Here is a 14,770-nt window from a genome sequence, read left to right as displayed (position 1 = left end):
GAGGGTTTATACACTCTCCTCTATACTGACATACACAAGGGGCAGGGGCATTTGAGTGCCGTTACGACTCCTACCAGAGGAGGGCAGTGTTGTGTGGAGTGTCTGGATGTGAAATGCTGAGTTTGACGTATGAGCACACACACACACTCAAGAAAATGCAACTATATATATATAGCCTGGGAATACCCATAAGAACATTTGGCAAATTTGGGATTTGCTCTGCAGGGGCCAAAAGGCCATTGAAGCCCATTCCCAATGTCCCTAAAACACGGGCACGCAAATACAATAGCTAATGGACGTGTATTTCTTTGGAATTGAGTATACAACTGTATTTAAAACTTTAGTTTACAAGATTGCTGCACTTCTGAAACAATTTGGTGAGAGTTTAATGCACCAATTTAAGTTTAATTTCACTGCTAGTTACGCCCTTGCTGGGAGTCATAAGTCAATGAACCTTGTCCAGACACACATTCAATTCCAATTGAGAAGGTCTGGGTACTAAACAGGCTAATATGCTACTATTACTTTCACTAAGTATTATTTCTTATGGCAAGGGCTTTGAGCATTACTACTACGTCTACTACAAATTCTACTACTACTACCACTGATGCAGCTGCTACACACAAACACAACATAAGCACAACATAAACTAAACACATATAAAAAGACTGACATTCAATCACAATGCATGACACAAAACTGCCCTCTCTCATTATCTGATAAACAGTCTACAAAACTGTGCTACAAAACAGTAGCAAACAGTCCAACAATTTAGATCTTAATCTTGACCTGCACCCCTCAGTAAAAAAAAAACAGTGTGAAACAGCAAAGAAGCCGAGAGAGCGGCAGATCAGGTGTCAGTTGACAATTATAGATAACTCCTCCCCTCTCTGCTTTCACTTTGTAAAGCAATATATGACAGGCTCCAAAGCTGTGTGTCAGGGAGAGGACAGCGTGTGTGTGTGTGTGTGTGTGTGTGTGTGTGTTTGGAGGCAGGGAGTACACATAATCAGTTGTAAATATGTGAGTGTACACAATATACAGTTGTTGTATGTGCTTACTATGCTCATGAATAGCATGCACAGCCTAGCAAAGGATACAGTATATGAATGTGTTCTCTTTCTCTCTCTCTCTCTCTCACACACACACACACACACACACTCTCTCTCTCTCTCTCTCTCTCTCTCTCTCTCTCTCCACCTGTCTATTTTATATATGTATTTGTTATCAGTACTACAGTAAGTATCAATCTTACAATAACAATATTTCTTGGCCTATGTTGTCTCACTTTTTAGCAGTAATAAATCTCTTTTTGCATTGTTAATTTGTTCATTTTTATTTAGCCTACATTTATTTTCAGACTTTCTTACAGTACTTCTTTACTACTTTTGCACTACTTTTTTACTATTTTTTTCTTCATTCACAGGTGATATGTAATAACTTATCAGAAATGTGTTAATCTGTCACTCATCTGAAATTCTTCACATCCTCACAAGCACATCTCATTTTACATAACAACCATGTGGGGCAGCCGTGGCCTACTGGTTAGCACTTCGGACCTGTAACCGGAGGGTTGCCGGTTCGAACCCCCACCAGTAGGCATGGCTGAAGTGCCCTTAAGCAAGGCACCTAACCCCTCACTGCTCCCCGAGTGCCGCTGTTGATGCAGGCAGCTCACTGCGCTGGGATTAGTGTGTGCTTCACCTCCAGTGGTGGAGGAAGTACTGAATCTCAGTACTTAAGTAAAAGTACAAATACACAGAGAAATATTTACTTTAGTAAAAGTAAAAGTACCACAATGACAACCCTACTTAAGTAAAAGTAAAAAGTACCTGCTTTTAAATGTACTTTAAGTATTAAAAGTAAAAGTATTTGCATAATTTATTCTCTTAATATCTATATTCTAAAAGAAAAATTAGTATGGGCTGTGGCATTTTAATTAAGCTAGTTTTAGGTTATACTCGACTAGATAGTTTCAAGCTAATGCAATTGTGCTTACCATCTGTGGCCCAGTTTACATTCTGACCTACAATTCTAGAGACTGTAATTCTGGTTATCTACTAGGGTGATCTGCTGAGTAAAATATAATTCAGCAAAACACGAGAGCCTGAATTTTAACGGGGTAGACAAGGGAAACGTCGGGTGGATCGTAATGCCAATTCTGCTGATTGAACAGAAAAGTTGCTGAGGAAGGTGTCTTCATGATTAGGTTCAGTTTCACTTGCGCAGACGCACATAGTAGACATTGAATGAGCGCTCACATTTCTACCCCCAATTGTAGGCTATGCCTCTTTATTTGATCACACACAATTAAGAAATATTTCCTAATCTGGAAAATGCTACGTTTTTTTCGGCTAGCGGTTCTATAATAGTCTACCATTCATTTGTGCCGCAAATGATCAGATGTGTGGCAGAAGCATGGGCATAGCCTGTAACTTCGCTGATCCGCGGATAGCAATCTCATCGGAGAGGAGGCCTTAATGCTGCAGATAACAGACAGAGAAAGGCACAGAACACAGTTGCATGTACAGTGTAGCCATGGGTCTGGTGAATATAGCCTACCGAATGCAGATGGCTACAAGCTCACGCTTTGCCTGGTCTAGACTAGAAGCTTATATTTAAAAGATTTAGAAGCTGGGCACGTAGCTCCAGAATCTTTGGTAGCAACCCCGCCCCCTGGTAAAACAAACGTGTTTGTCAGAGAGAAAAAAAATCTGATCATAAAATGTATTGTAAAAAGGAACGATGGTGTTGTAGAAATGTAGCGGAGTAAAAGTACAGATAATTGCTGTAAAATGTAACGAAGTAAAAGTCAAAAGTATGCACTATAAATTCTACTTAAGTAAAGTACAAATACGTGGAAAATTTACTTAAGTAAAGTAACGAAGTATTTGTACTTCGTTACATTCCACCACTGTTCACCTCACTGTGTGTTCACTGTGTGCTGTGTGTGTTTCACTAATTCACGGATTGGGATAAATGCAGAGACCAATTTCCCTCACGGGATCAAAAGAGTATATATACTTATACTTATACTTATACTTATTGCCATGACAACAATGGCATTGTCCTGAAAGCCACAATGTGTTCAGTGTGAGTTAATTTCCTCAGTCGCCAAATGTTTGTGCCATGGTGGAATGGACACTTCAGTAGCCATTAGACTGATACTGTGTCATACAATGGACACCCTGGCGGCCATATTGGTCCCATCGACTGGCAGTACTTTTATTTTTAGATGGGGTCGTAGCCCTTGGCAAAACTTAATATGGTAATGGAATTTTACAGCTCTCTCTCTCTTTCTCTCTCTTTCTCTCTCGGTTTTCTGTCTTCAGTCTTTTGCTCTCTTTACTTTTGTGAATGTTGTTTAAGTTGGTATCTACAAGCATCTCTCTTACTCTCTCTCTCTCTCTTTCCCTCTCTCTGACATTCTCTTCATCTCTGCTACGTCTCCCAGAAGCAACAGGTGCTGGCTGTCCACCATGAGCTTCCAAAGCCCCTCCCCACCTCTGGCTTCAACAACTTTCCCTGTCCCCTCGTCTCCTTTCCAATCAAACCCACCCTATCATCCCTAACTCCCACCCCCCTCCTGTAGCACACAAACACACACACACACACACACACACACACACACACACACACACACACACAGACACACACACACACACACACACACACAATTCTGCCTACGTAGCTTCACAGTTCAACTTCGTCAGCTAGAGCCCACCCATTCCACCATCTCATCGCGGTGCTTGGTGTCAGTGTGCATGCATGCATGTGTGTGTGTATGTGTGTGTGTGTGTGTGTGTGTGTGTATGTGTGTGTATGTGTTAGTGTGTGTGTGTGTGCTTTTTATAAAGGGGGGTCTCAGCTGTTAGTCCTGCTCTTCTCTGGGCGGCGGGGAAGCGAACTGGACCTTGTTCCTATTGACACCCAACTTCTGATCGTTTCAGGAACAAAGTGAACTTAAAACAACAACAACAAACAATTTTAATCTAAAAAAAAAAAAAAAACAAGAGCCAAAAATTTCGCAGGAGTCCTTTTGGGTTATAGCGGAACCATGAAGTGGGCCTGGGTGCTCCTGGGCTCGATCCTGGCTCTGGGCGCGCTCGCCTGGGCTGAGAAGGGCCTGGAAATCCCCACATACGATGGCAAGGACCGCGTGCACGTCCTGCACAACAGCAACTACAAGACCGTGATGAAGCAGTATGACGTGATGGTGCTGTACCTGCACCGGCACGTTGCAAACAACCGCGCCGCCCAGAATCAGTTCGAGTTGGAGGAGCTGGTCCTTGAGGTGTGTGTGTGTGTGTATGTGTGTTAGCGGTGGTGTGTGGTGTGGGTGTGGGTGGGTGTGTATGGGTTCGGAGGCCCCTGGACAACTTCTGCAAGGAAAGGATGAAGGTTCTAGTGGTTATGGTGGGGTTTAGGGCTGGGCAGAGGCTATGGAAATGTGATGCTAGATTTTCTTACTGCAGAATGGATGGTCCAGGATGAGGTTCTGCGTTGGTTGCTAACAGGTGGGAAAAGACAGACACAGAGCCTTCTAGTCCTTTCTGTGTGTTCTGGGTCAATTATTAAGGATTTGTTGTATTAGAGTATGTCAGAGTTAGACTAAATGAGCGGCTGATGTGGGTTGTGGGTGAATTGGTGAACTTATGGGATATGATGCTGTTTATAGACTTCCACTTTCTGGGTTTGGGTTATTCTGTCTCTGGGTCTTAGCTGTGGTCATGGGTGTGGGACACTGACTGAGGTTATACTGTGTGGTCTGGCTGACTTCCTGGTCTTTGACATGTTTATCTCCAGATGTTCTCCTGATTCCTCTGAATCCTCTTGAATCTCATGTGATGCAAACATTTAATTGAAAATCGGCTATATGAAAACTTGGACATTTTACATTTTATTAGAGTATTAGAGCAGAATGGAGTGTAGAAATATTATGCATCTCTGTGGATAATATGGAGCCATTTGTGTTGGTTTTGCAGTGTGGTTGTACACACTATCTTCTGTACCTGAAGATCAATGAATACATGACCTGCAGCAGCAGCGTCCTCTGTCCAGGTAGAGATAGGGTCATTGCTGATGGAAACGTTGCATAATGTCTTAAAAGCATTCACCAAAAGCAAAGGGCTCGGAGTCATAATTCACTGCTATCACTCAGCTTTTATGTGAAAACCCAACCCAAGGCCATTTGGGCTTTTGAAGCTTTTGTGACACAAACTCATATGCCCTCTGTCGATGTGTCCCTACAGTGTCTGTTGCTTTTTTCCCCTTGTACTTTCTTAATTTAGGTTTTCATCTCTGTCTACCCATTCCATTTGGCTCTTTTTACTTTATCTTGTACACAGACATACGAAACACACACACACACACACACACAGAAACTCAGTGTCTGTTTTGAAGTGTTTGTGCCTTTGACTTTCTCTCTAACACTATCACTCTCTCTATTTAAATAGTCTGATCTCTCTTTCCCCCTCCATTTGAAGTATCTCCTTCTTTCATCTCTCAATGTCCTCTTACCTTCTATCTGTCCATATTGCTCTCTCAGACACACACACATACACACATACACACACACACACACACACACACACACACACACACACACACACACACAAACACACACTGCAGTGTCTCTGTTAGGGGTTTGAACTCCTGCTGGTGTGTTTTGTATGAGGGTCGGCTGCGGTAGCGGCACACAGAGCGTCCACTATCCCGATGTAGGTGTCCCCTTACAGGGGCTGCAGTAAGTCACGTCCGTAAATAGGCCGGGACAAGCGAGCGCTTCGGACATCATGGCTAAAAGCACCCAGGGGACGTGACAACACATAACCCCCCCCCCACCCTCGTCCCTTTCTCCCTCTCTCGCTCACTATCTTTCCTCATCATTCTCTCTGCATGTTCCCTTTCCCAACTCATTTCAGTGGGATTAAACCAGCTGTGTGTATGGTGGTGCCAAATCAATGGACAACAATAGGCACTAGGAATGCATCAGTGGAAGTAAGAATAGTAAAGTCATAGGAGACAACAGGAGAAAAGCAAACCTTCATTGGAATAAGTAAATGAAATTTTGTCAGCCTTTCTTGCTTGAGATGTCAAGTTTGGCAGATCCTTCAGGGGGTGAATCTACCAAGACCATGTTGGCTACTGTAGACCGGTGACTATGGACACGACATGAAGGATATAAAGTCATGATCAGTTATCCATCCATGTCTCGGATAGTGTCAGTCACCTGATGTTCTGGAGTACCAGTGTGTAAACCAAGCTGAGAGACTGTTACTGTGAAACAGCCTTCAGTTCTAGCATCTGTCACAGGACATTAGCTTAGCTTAGGAGCTGTGTAATAACAGGCAAAGCCTTCAGCCATGGGAAATTTCACAACACTTAATTCTGTTTAAAGCAACACAGAGCCAGTGAGGTAATTTTGTTTCACATATGAGTAGCACAAGATGGCTAATTCAATCTATCCATATTTAATTACACTCACTTGGTCAGGCCACAGTAGTTGAGGGCCTTTCACAGAATGTTCTAAGGACAAATAAACTGGCAGAACTATTGGTGTTTGAAGACAGATCACAACGGATGTGGGATGTGCCACCATGATGGGGTATGTGATCACAGAGTTCCCATGACAGTTGAGAACAATCTTTTCCCCAGCTTTCATTCATATTTGGAGACATTTCTGCTTATGATTTTATTTGGGGGAATGTGTCTGGGAATGTGATTTTAGACTAATTTAATCTTACAAATCCACACATACTCCAGCCAAAGTTTTTCATTGCATAAAGTAATCTGAATTTCTGAAGCACAGAACGTTTTCACAGCCCTGCCCAGGTAGAAAAAAAAAGTGGAAACAAAATAATAGAGAGGGTGTTTTCATGTGATTTGGACCTGGCAAAGAGGAATACGTTTGGGGAATAAACTGAAGTGAAGGTAACCAGCGGAACATGGAAATCTCATCAGCAGAAGTGAATTTCAGGAAAACTAACTCAGAACCATGACTTGAGTATTTCCAGCATTTTCAGCTGGACATAAATATTGCATTCAAATGATATTATTTTGAATCAGAAAAGGTTATACAATAATAAAATACAACACATATAGTACATATAATTATTAATACAATAACACTATAGTATGATACAACAACATTGAATGAAATCACCATCATTGATCATCATCGTCATCATCACTGAAATAGGCACAATTCCACTATTGCAGCTTCCTCAATGGTGATTTGCTTCTCTCAGTTACAGTACAGGTATTCTGCAGAGTCAGAGTGCAACAGGAGGAAGACAAAAGTGCAAGGAGGTCAGAAAATAAAATAATCATTGACAGCCGAGACAGATGGCTCCAGCACCATGGTGCAATTCTCAAAAAAAAAAGAGAGAGAGAGAGAGAGAGAGAAATGGAAGAGAAACTATAGTGTAGTGTATCATTTTTGGGACTTTGGGGGGCAGGCGAACTGTAGGAGGGACATTGATACCTGCTGATGGTGGCATCATCCCTTGACCTCTGCATGGAGGGGTCAAGTATGCTTGAGACACACACCATCACTCCATGGCTCAAGCAGGCGTGCAATGCAGTGTTGAACTCGCTGACGTTCGCATGTTGAGATAAATTCATTTCTCACTTGCTCTCTCACTTTCTCTCTCTTGCTTCTCTCTACAGCTCTCTTTCTGTAGTGTCACTCTCATTTTCAAATATCAGCATAAGCATAAGCTTAGGTTTTGTGTTTACTAACAATTTTAAATTTTCATCTAAAATCTCCTAAATGAAATAACTCACAGCATTGATGAATAAATGAATATGAATGAACCATCAGTCAAATTACATTAACAAACACAAATTACTGAACAGCTAGCCTGCTGAATTTCATCAGTGTTCATTAAACCAAGCCATACCATATTGCACAGATGCACAATGTTGTGAGTTTGTTGTCCCTGGCATTCTAAAAGTGTTGTGTCGTAACTGCATGCAATGCAAGCGAGCGGTAGCGTCGAAAACGTTAGATTACATTTTCAGCAGAACTTTTGTTTGACGCCTCGTTTCTATTTTCTTTCTTTTCGCTCACGTTGTTCTGCTATTTTGAACGAGGAAAATAACATAATAGAACGACTTATCTAATGGAACGGCATATTTAAAAGAGCACTCAATGCTATGCGACAGTCAGAGGCTTGCATGCAGTTAGGACAAGCGGATGCTCCAGAGTATTTAGAATGTAATTAGATTTATTTCCTGTGTTCCTGAGTTAAATTCTTGGTAAACATCACAAGTATATGCTAGTGATAAATACAAGAGCAATAATATTCAGAGCACAAGTGCGTCTAAGTGCATCACACATTTTCACTGGAGAGGGAATCAAATGATACAGCAGCCAGAAGCATTTTTGTTGATACGGCGGTTTGTTGTTGTCAACGTGTGAATTGTTGGAAAACTCTGGTCTACCAGCATCCAAGGGCACCTGGCTCCAAAAATCATAGGGTGAATCACAGCAATCTGTGTAATTACATTTATTTCACTCTGTCCAGGGACATGTTGTTGAAGCATTTAATTAGATTTTCTTAGCGACTGCATGCTGGCGTCTAGGAAAGTGACCCTTAATAGCAATGAGAAACCTCACTTGGTCTTGTCATCCCTTACAGAGAAAGCGTTGACAGTGGGTTGCGAAACATTTTCAATGTGTCCAAAAAAGGACCCGAGTAATTCAGTAAGGGTTTTATCTTATTATAGCACTTTCCAAAATGGCCCCTGTCAAATTATGATTCCTTGAAAAAGAAGTGAATTTTCATAAAAAATGTTAGTCATGGATGCTTCAGATCAAAGATAGTTACTTTTAAAGCAGAATCCAAGTGTTCAGATCCTTTAAGTGTCTCACCCAGCTTGCTGTCATAACTGAACTTTGACCTTTGTCACACAGTACATTCCTACGGGCATATCATTATCCTCCTCAGAGCTTGGGTGACATCTTTTCACTTAATCCCCACCACCCTCTCTCTCACACACACTCTCTCTCTCTGTCTCTCTCTCTCTGTCTCTCTCTCTGTGTCTCTCTCTCTCCATCTCTCTCTCACTCTCTGTCTCTCTCCCCTGCCTCTTCCTGCTGTCTCCATTTCCTCCATCTCATTTATCATTTGAGCAATGGCACGCTTTCAAAAACTGCAAATGTGCAGAGAAATGCAGCTGTCGGTCACTAATAAACTGTCTAAACAACCAATACAGGCCTTTGGTAAACGCCTTTTACTTTCATCTCTGTGTAGCACAGCCATTCTGACATTACAGCTGTCCTACTTTCTGTTTTTAACACATGGCAAAGGAGACATTGTGGAGATATCAATCACAATGTTGTCGAGAACAACTTGTCCACAAATGTTGTTATTTGAGTTTTGTTGCACCAAATTATATCATATTCTTATTTCAATCTTTTTTTTTTTTCAAATGTTCGCTGGGACCTTATACATTTTCTGTCTATACCACTTGATTATAAACACAGGAAGACAAACAGATCCATGTAATATTTATGAGGAAGAAATACAGGCGGAAATCTCACAGCAGTAGATAAGATCAGGAGTTTCTTTAACCCTCCTGTTGTGTTCGTTTCATGTTTATTAGTTTTGTGTTCCTGGTCAAAAATGACCGCTGCATTATAACTTGTTATCAATCCATAGTAGAACATATATTATCATTTAATGTTATGATAGATCTTTGTATCAGCTTGTGTTCTATTAGATATAACCAGATTTTTTAACTTCCATTTGCTATTTATGGCCTGCAGGCCTCATTGACCTGAGCTCATGCAAGTCAGAAAGGGGAAGATTCTATTGGGGAAAGGTTCCAGTGGGGGCTGGCATATAAGCAAAGAGGGGGAGTCAGAGTGTGTTTGTGTGTGTGTTTTAATGTACAGAAGCACATATACAGTCCATCTGATCAATACATTTGTGCCTGGACCCAATTTTATACATGTGACCATTTTCTCACCCATTCATTTCTAATGGCAGGTCATTTTTGATTGGGAATACACATGGGTATTCTAAAGTTAAATAAAACACTCAAATTGTTATGAAAATGATCAACATTTGTTTTGTGTGTTCAGATGCCCTGTGTTAACAAAGTCATGGAGCCTCATGTTAGTCAGAATAAGTTATAAGAATAAGTAACAATATTTTTGAGAGAAAAGAAGCGTCAATCAGTCACCGCGAACACAACAGGACGGTTAAGCAGCTACTGATACTGATATCTCTGTACGTAACATTTAATTATATCCCTTGGACTCCTGTTTGAGTATTATATTTTTTAAAGTCACTTAATTGTTCTAAAAAGCCTTTCAAACGTGTCAATGACGTCATTCATTAGCACAATGCTAGTGTGTTATGGGCAACAGCGACCCAACCTGTAAGAAATCAAAAGGACATAAGTACTCGTTCTTTCAACTTTTGACCTATAACCCATGTTGAAGTTATACAAACTACAATCAAATATGAGATTTGTCAACGACAATCAGGTGAAAGAGACAAATTTAGCCGTCTAGCTCCATTGACTCCCATTCATTCTGCACTCATGACGATCATCCCCAGTGGAACTCTGGTGGAACTGCAACCAAAATTCGGTACAATGGGACTTAATACGGAGTGGCCAGGCTCTCCGTAGACGGGCTCTGATAGCTTCTTGGTCACCTCTGTACACGTGAAAAATTAAGTCACCATTTATTTTAACAATATCTTCGCACTATATCGTTGGTATGAAAGAATATATTTATTATTAATTTATCTGACCCCCCCACACACACACACACACACACACTTTAACCCCTGACTATAGGGAAGTCCAGAGGCAAAAGAAAGAAAGAAAGAAAGAAAGAAAGAAAGAAAGATACTGCATTGTATTGTTTTATCTGCTCCAAAACATGTTCCTGGGCTTCAAGTATAGTGTATGTGTCCAGTCCTCATGGCTTTCTCATTCAAAGCTATTGAATGTTTTTATGATTATGTGGATGAAGTCCAAGACATAGGTTACATTTTATAGCCTCTGAGCCTCAGAGGTTTCCCAGATATAGTAGAGACCCCTGCGGTGACAGGAAAACATGGTGTTTTTATCTGGAAGATGTCCAATTAGAGCCCATGCCAAGTGGAGGGGAAGGGGAAATAGCTGCTGAACTACAATTTCCATGATCCCAAAGTGCAAAGGGAAGAAAGGTCAGGATGGAAATTGGAACTACATTTCCCATGATACTGTATAGGCTGTCAGTTGTCTAGTGGATATGGTGAGGTAAAACCTGACTCAAAGCTAACTACCAGGTGCCATTGTTCTCTGATAGTGTTCCAGGTCTGTGTTGTCACATGCAATTTCAATTAAATCTAACTTGACAATCTCTTTGAGATAAGTTCAGGGAAAAAAGTATGCAAAATTAGTCAGGGACCATCAGTTCAGATTGTGGCTGGGCTCAAACTAAACAGGAGATATGTTGTAATATGATGTAATCCAGTAGGGGTCTATTTTTGCATCTTCAGCATGTGTGTGTAGAGGTCAGTTTGCTAACTTGCTGATATCCACTTTCCATAGATAGCAAGGGAATAATTCTGCAATCTGTTTGTTTATCTGGCTTGGTTCAAAACATGTGAAACACATCTACTACAAATCTGTTTTATATGATCAAGCATAACGGCACAATTTTAGCCCCCATCCAAATCTCATGTCTATTATACAAAGCTGAAACCAAACTCCAGGGTGCCACTGCTTCACTGTCATCGGACACATAGCCATTGTTATTACACTGGCAAGGTGACCAGAGGGATATATTTTCCTTTCTGTAAGTGCCACCTACTTCCTGCCGGCTGTGCCAACATCCCAGTGTCTGGCGAGGGTAGACAGAATCCCATGCCATGTCTGCCGTAGTCTGCCAAAACTTGCCCCCTTTGCCCCATCTAAGCTAGCCCCCCCCCTTCCCCTTCTATCTGCCCTCTTCCCCAGGCATCCTGGCTCTGCCCTCCTGGGGAGTCAGCGGGCAGAAGCAGGGCTGAAATTAGCACCCTCCGACCCCTCCACACCATATCCCTCTTCCCCGCCATGTCACGGGAGAGGCTAATTTTACTTACACACCAGCCTACTGCAACCCCCCCCCCCCCCCCCCCCCCCACACACACACACACACACCAGCCTACTACAACCCCCCCCCCACACACACACACGCACACCACCCTACTGCAACCCCCACACAGACCAGGCTTGTGCAAAATTCCAGAATTGAATTGAAACTGGCTCTTAAATTCCAATTCAATTCTTGAATTTCACTTGCATTTCAATTGAGGTAGCAAACAGGAAGCAGAATTGCAAGTTGAATTCTGCAAACCCTGCCACAGACACATGGGCCCTATTTCCATTTAGGCCTACTGCTTAACACACTTTCTCAATCCCTCTCAGCTTAGTCCACAACTGATCCTCTTAGTCACTTTCATTATTTTGTTTTCCTGTATCTTAAAACACATATTGCCTGATACTTTGTGTGCTGGGTTGGCTTGAATATTCCAGGGAGCCTGTCTCCTAATGGAGACGGAGGGTACTGCAGTTTATTGGCACTTGTTTGGTGGCAGTTGACATGGCCACCGACATGCCCCCCTTAGAGAGGGGAATAGATCTGGTTTCATTGGATAATCTGTGCATTTGAAGTTGTATTCAGAGAAGAAAATAACAACAAAAACAACAACAACAACAACAATAACAAGTTGGGTCTGTTGGCACTGCATCCATGCCATATGACAGATCTGAGTTTGGCATCAACAAATGTTTGGAACAGCAGGTAATCTAACTGTTGATTCTTCCTCAAAACATGTTTTCATGGCACAGACTAGAATGTTCTATAAAGGACGTTGGCTTTAAATAAGATAAAGATAAAGGGGTTGTTGTTTGCTATTCACATTTGCCCTCGAGGATGTATTCCTTGGGGCAGAAAAAAAAAAAAACATGTGATGAAACGATGTGAAATGGAAACTGGAGCATCCATCTTTCCCACACACCAAAAGAAGATGAACAAAAAGAAAGTAGTGATGAAAAATAATGTCATCCCATTGTACTCGTTATTTCATATGCTCATCAGACCCTCTGTGTCGCTGTGGTGAGGAGGTCAACAAGTCCTCCAGTTAAATCGTTAAAATGAGGGGAAGGCTGTGTTCCTTCCTTTGATCTAAAGCCTGTGTGCTTGTTCCTGGTGGTCTATTTAAATGATCTGGGCCCTCAACGTATGCAGGAACATATTAGCATCTTTTATTTATGTGAGAAAATGTCTGGGGAGGCGCAAAGAGCAAAGTGCCCTATAAAAGATTGAGCAGTGTGTATTTGAGAGAGAGAGAGAGCGACAGAGAGACTGTGTGGTGTGTTTACATAAGTGTGTGTGTGTGTGTGTGTGTGTGTGTGTGTGTGTGTGTGTGTGTGTGTGTGTGTGTGCGTGTGTGTGTGCGTGTGCGTGTGCGCATGTGTGTGTGTGTGTGTATGTGAGTGTGTGTGTGCGAGAGAGAGAAAGGGAGAGAGAGAGTGTGTGTGTGTGTGTCTAAGGGGAGGCTTGTCTCATATCTGTTAGGGCTTGTATATAACATCACAAGACATATGACAGCGTTAAATCAGCCAAGGACATAATTTACGATATTCTCCTACGTGTGTGGGAGAGAGAGAAGGAGTGTGTGTGTGTGTGTGTGTGTGTGTGTGTGTGTGTGTGTGTGTGTGTGTGTGTGTGTGTGTGGGAGGGGATATGTATGTTGTAGGAGAGTGATTGAGAGTCTCATCTCATATCTACTCATGGCGTCATTCACATGTTAAATCAGCTGAAGAATATACATGATAATCTTCCATGTGTGTGTGTGTGTGTGTGACTGTGTGTGTGTGTGTGTGTTTGTGTGTGTGTGTGTGTGTGTGTGTGTGTGTGTGTGTGTGTGTGTGTGTGTGTGTGTGTGTGTGTCTGGGCCTGGGGAGATTGAACGAGAGAGATCAAAGCCCAAGGACATCAATTATGATACACTCCCATGTGAAAATGATAAGTGCAAAATGCCTTTTTTGAGCCTAGTTTGAGCTCTCAGCAACCCTTCAGCCTGTGGGAGCAACCAAGCCGTGTCACTGTAACTCCACATGATCTTTCCTGGGAGCTTTCAGTCTATCTATGGGAAATTTGAAAGTCATGTTCATATGTCACATCCTATTAAGCACGTGAATCCAGATCCACACTACGAACCCCACTATAGCTTGGGATTGAAAACACAATATCACTTATTCAATAGTTCAATATTGGAAATTCAATACCAATTGCCTTAGCATTGTCTTAAGGTACTTTAAAGCATGAACTCATTAGCAGTGATTAGCACAAACCTACAGCATCAGTAGAAACATTCACTGACCCGAAAACATGACCTTATTGAACCAATTATGTAGCTAAACACACCCCTATAGCAATTAGCACACATCAGTAAAAAAACATCCAGTTCACTGCTTTAGATTGACATTGTCTTCATGGTGCAAGTCCACAGTATAGTTTGAAAGTCTGAAGAGAGGTCCTCATTAGCCTTTTCCTGTATTTTCCCACTCTGGGGTTATCATTGATGATGCAGCCTTCACAGGCACTTGACCTTTACAGGCACTTGTCCTTCACTTTTGAAGTGGGGACGGTCAGCACAGTGTGCACCTAGATGTTCAAGTCAAGCCAGCCAGGGAAAAATCAACAGGACCTTGGCCCATTATGTATGTGTGTGTGTGTGTGTGTGTGTGTGTGTGTGTGTGTGTGTGTGTGTGT

The 14,770-nt window shown here is 41.9% G+C and overlaps 1 protein-coding gene across 2 annotated transcripts in view; it reads left to right on the top strand.

Moving 5' to 3' along the window:
- Positions 1-3,902: 3,902 nt before the first annotated feature.
- Positions 3,903-14,770, top strand: part of casq1b (calsequestrin 1b) — a 34,505-nt gene continuing 23,637 nt past the window's right edge. For both annotated transcript variants that reach the window (XM_076289683.1, XM_076289682.1), the window contains exon 1: positions 3,903-4,294. In XM_076289683.1, the coding sequence (XP_076145798.1) occupies positions 4,058-4,294 (237 nt within the window). In that variant the 5' untranslated portion in view covers positions 3,903-4,057. The remainder of the gene's footprint in view (positions 4,295-14,770) is intronic.

The sequence above is a fragment of the Alosa pseudoharengus genome, unplaced genomic scaffold, assembly GCF_046254945.1.
Source record: "Alosa pseudoharengus isolate Yale_2024_CS ecotype anadromous, Long Island Sound unplaced genomic scaffold, YU_APseudo_1.1 YU_APseudo_1.1_scf_17, whole genome shotgun sequence".
Lineage (NCBI taxonomy): Eukaryota > Metazoa > Chordata > Actinopteri > Clupeiformes > Clupeidae > Alosa > Alosa pseudoharengus.
This window is presented reverse-complemented; position numbering and strand designations above follow the sequence as displayed.